Below are 4,437 nucleotides of genomic sequence, written 5' to 3'. Positions count from 1 at the left end.
TAACCCCGTCAGCTGTTAATAATATTACTAATAAAACTTACAACTAATATTGCCAGCAATAGCTCGGTCAATATGAAGTCGGACAATATCGACTTGACCAGTTATGTTTATGTCTGCTGTTGGTTTCAAGAGTCGGCCCACACAACAAAATAGTAATTAAAATTTTAGATTTTAAATAAAGTATAAAATCCAAAATATAAAATAATAAAATTAAAAGTTAAATTGTAAAGAATAAAAAGTAAAAAGTAAAAACTAAAATTAAAGTTAAAGTTAAAAAATTTTAAAAGAACTATACAATTTAAAACGCTTTCCCGAAAAGTTTAAAAGTTTGAAAGTTTATTAAAATTCAAAAACTTTCAAAAATTTATAAAAAATCTAAATCCAAAAACTCCCAAATTCCAAAAATTCACAACTTATAATACAATTAAAACTTATTATATAGGCTGAAAACTCTTAAAACGATATCACTGTTTATCTTAATTTTAAAACACAATATATACCAATAATAATAATAATAAAAAGGCGTCGGGACGTGACGACCTCATCGCCCGTTGGTGCAATAGTTTAAGTGACAAAACTGTTGCACCAATGCAGTCAGTCTGCACTGTGCTAGAGGTGTTTGTGCCGTGCTTCGGCAGCGTCTTCGCAGTGCCACGGCCCGTTTGTGCCTATGGCCACAATTATAACGGCACCGGAGTCGGGCGTCCTCCGTTACCAGACGTCCATCTTATGGATGATGGACTTACGAGGAACACGTATAGGGCCGCTGCCTGGGGGTCGCCGGGGCGCGTCTGGAGCTGGCGCTGGACGTGGCAGCATGCGGGTCGCCAGCCAAGGGGTTGACCGGCCATCTGTCGACCCCTCGCATCCATCATCCCCTCCAGCTGGCTTGGTGCTGGCGGGACCCTCACAGGCCCAGCCATCGGCACCCGCCGCTAGAGGTCTACGCCGCATGCGATGGACTATGGATGCTAACCAAAACGCATTGCGGGCGTATTTTAGGGCGAAAGGGGGAGAAACCGGAGGAATTGCTTACCGAGCAAGAATGCACCGCTTCTTTTCTGAGCTAGAGCCGTCGATCACCGTGACGGAACAGAACCTAGCGGATCGGGTTCGGTACATCTTACGCTCTAATCTGTTTGAAGGTGCCGAACTCGAACGACTAAAACATGAAGCTATTTCTGCGTCGGATTCCCCGACCGCTGCCAGGAGAACAGTTCCGCAAACTACGGTGCAACCTCCAGCTGTGGAACCAGCTGAATGCCTGGCAGAGGTGGAGGACGACGAGGAGGAAATGGCTGCCCAGGACATAGAGCAGATGAGGAGAATCTTGGAAGAGGCTATAGTGGAAACACGTCGAATGCCTTTCGAAAATCGACCGCGATTACCCCGCATTCCCCTCAGCAAGCGCAATCGTAATGTCGTGAGGGCTCTGAACCCAATGCTGAATGTGTACCTTGCGGATAGCCGGGATCTTTACGATACGGACTCAATCTTGTTTGGCGCCGCGAAGGCCGTATGCCGATACATCGGAGTCAAACTACAAAAGACTGGACGCAGTACGAATCATCGTAGCGTAGTACCAGCGTGGCGAAAAAGAATTGAGGACCGTATCGCAAAGGCGAGAGCTCTCATCGGCAGACTGATTAGCTTCAGATCGGGCAATAGTAGACCGAGGATTGTGCGCTCTGTCAGGATGGCTTTGGGTGGAACGGAAGTAAGTCTGTCTCACCCGGACATTGAACGCAAACTGACGGAGCGCATAGACGACCTGAAGCAGAGGATTGCAGCATGGGGAAAGCGGATTCGTCGATGCAACGAGAGGACTAAACGGTTCAACCAGAATCGTCTCTTCCAGAGTGACCAAAAGAGGTTCTATAAGCAATTGGAGGGACAAGAATCGACCAGTGGAACGGGCGCAGGCCCAGATCAGACCGCTACAGTGGCTTTTTGGCGAAACATCTGGTCTGTGCCCGTTGAACACAGTGAGGGATCCTGGATGCAAGTTGTGGAGGGTACATGCTCTAAGATCACACCCATGGACCCTGTAGCCATTACGGCTGCGGATGTAGCACATGCGTTACGGCGGACCCCTAACTGGAAAAGCCCAGGGCTTGACGGATTGCATTGCTACTGGCTCAAAGGATTCGTGAGTTGTCATGCTGTGCTCGCCCAACAGTTCCAGGAAGCCCTCGATAGCAAGTCACTGCCGGACCTCTTCACTATGGGGGTCACTCACTTGGTTCCTAAAGACCAGATCACGGCTGATCCGGCCAAATACCGCCCTATAACGTGTCTATCTTCTGTTTATAAGACACTGACTTCCATTTTATGCGCAAAAATCACTCGGCATCTAAATGCGAATCAGGTGATTTCGGATGCCCAAAATGGATGTAGGGGCGGTTGCCGAGGGGCCAAGGAACCACTCCTCATCGATGCGGTTATTGGTAAACTGGTGAAGCGCAACCGTCGCAACCTTGACGCTGCTTGGGTTGACTATAAAAAGGCTTTCGACTCGGTGCCCCACTCATGGCTAAAGAGGGTCCTCGAGCTGTACAAGGTCGACTGTACGGTAAGAGACTTCCTCGGACATTGTATGGGCCAATGGAGTACGACCCTTTGTCTCCTGGGTGAGCGCATGACGGCTGCCGAAGACCGGATAAGATACGGAGGGGTATCTTCCAGGGTGATTGCCTGAGTCCAATCTGGTTTTGTCTCGCCCTGAATCCCCTCAGTACTTTGCTGGAGGATTCTGGGCGGGGCTTTCAACTTCGGAGAGGAGGAGCAAAAGTGACCCACCTTTTCTACATGGATGACCTCAAATTATTTGCTCCTAATTATACCCAACTGCTGGAGTTGCTACAAATCACTAGTGATTTTAGTAATGCCATCAGGATGGAGTTTGGGACGGATAAGTGTGCGACCGTTCATGTGGAGAAAGGTAGAATTACAAGTTCAGAGGGCACTGATAATCCTCTGAACTTTAGAACCCTTTCTGAGGCTAAAACATACCGATACCTAGGCATGTCACAAAATGTCGGTGTTGATGAGGGCAGCGTAAAACAATCGGTTCGTGATGTGTTTTTTGATCGCCTGACAAAAGTTCTTAACAGTCTTTTGTCAGGCGCGAATAAAGCACGCGCATATAACTGTTGGGTCATGCCCGTCCTCATGTATACCTTTGGCATACTCAGGTGGACTCAAACCGAGCTCGACGCCCTGGACAGAAAAGTCCGCACAGTTATGACGTCCCACAGGATGCATCACCCGAGATCGTCAATTATGAGACTGTACTTACCGCGAAAGCATGGTGGGCGAGGCCTTATAAGTGCCCTCACCATGCATAACCGCGAAGTGTGCAGCCTCCGTAGCTACTATTTGGCGAAATCGGGTGATGGAATCCACACGGATGTCATATCTTGTGATAGAGGACTAACCCCCCTATCCTTGGCCAACGAGCAATGGCAGGACCCGGCAGTGCAGAGCGTCTCTGACCGGGAGGCAATATGGAAAGAGAAAGAGCTCCACAGGAGGTTCTACAAGGCTCTTCATGAGCCCTTTGTAGATACTGTATCATCCCACCACTGGCTACGCTTCGGGGACCTTTTCGGGGAAACCGAGGGTTTTGTCTGTGCGATACAGGATCAGGTTATTAAGACCAACAACTATCGGAGATACATCCTAAAGGACGGCACCGTCGACATTTGTCGAGCATGTCGCCGTCCCGGTGAGTCACTTAGGCATGTTATCTCCGGTTGTTCGGCGCTTTCTAACACTGAGTATCTGCACAGACACAACTTAGTAGCCCGTATTGTCCATCAGGAGCTCGCTCTTAAGTATGGTCTTCTGGATGTTAGACTGCCTTATTATAAGTACGTCCCGGAAGCCGTGCTCGAAAATAACCGCGCCAGGCTCTACTGGGACCGGTCCATCATCACAGACAGGACTATTCCAGCGAATAAGCCTGACATTGTGCTGATGGACCGGGCACAGTCAGGGATATTTTTGTTGACATAGCGATCCCCCATGACGAGAATCTCGAGAATGCCACAACAGAGAAGAAAAGAAAATATCTAGATTTGGCACACGAGGTTTCTGACATGTGGCGTAGCTTGTCGACTGAAATTATACCGATAGTGGTTTCTGCAAACGGTTTAATTCCAGTCAGCCTTTCTGGATACTTGAGGAGGCTGGGGCTCCGGGACGGTGTGCTCCGAGCTCAAATGCAGAAAGCGGTGCTTCTCGATACCGCCCGAATTGTCCGCCGGTTTCTTTCCCTTTCTCCCTGACCCTTGGCCGTCTGGTCTCTCCTGCCGAGGGAATCCCGTCTGGCTAGGATTATTTATGTATGTATGTATGTATAGTGTGTAATTTAGGTTTTATATATATGTATTTATCTTAAATACGTAGTATATTTATTAGTTTTTATTTTACCAT

At 48.2% G+C, this 4,437-nt stretch overlaps 1 protein-coding gene across 1 annotated transcript; it reads left to right on the top strand.

Moving 5' to 3' along the window:
* Positions 1–817: 817 nt before the first annotated feature.
* Positions 818–2,698, top strand: LOC123722902. The gene has a single exon (XM_045685464.1). The coding sequence runs from the start codon at positions 818–820 to the stop codon at positions 2,696–2,698; it is 1,881 nt and encodes a 626-aa protein (XP_045541420.1).
* Positions 2,699–4,437: the final 1,739 nt, after the last annotated feature.

Source organism: Papilio machaon, chromosome W (assembly GCF_912999745.1).
Source record: "Papilio machaon chromosome W, ilPapMach1.1, whole genome shotgun sequence".
Lineage (NCBI taxonomy): Eukaryota > Metazoa > Arthropoda > Insecta > Lepidoptera > Papilionidae > Papilio > Papilio machaon.
The sequence above is the reverse complement of the archived record's forward strand: the minus strand, read 5'-3'. Positions and strand labels throughout refer to the sequence as shown.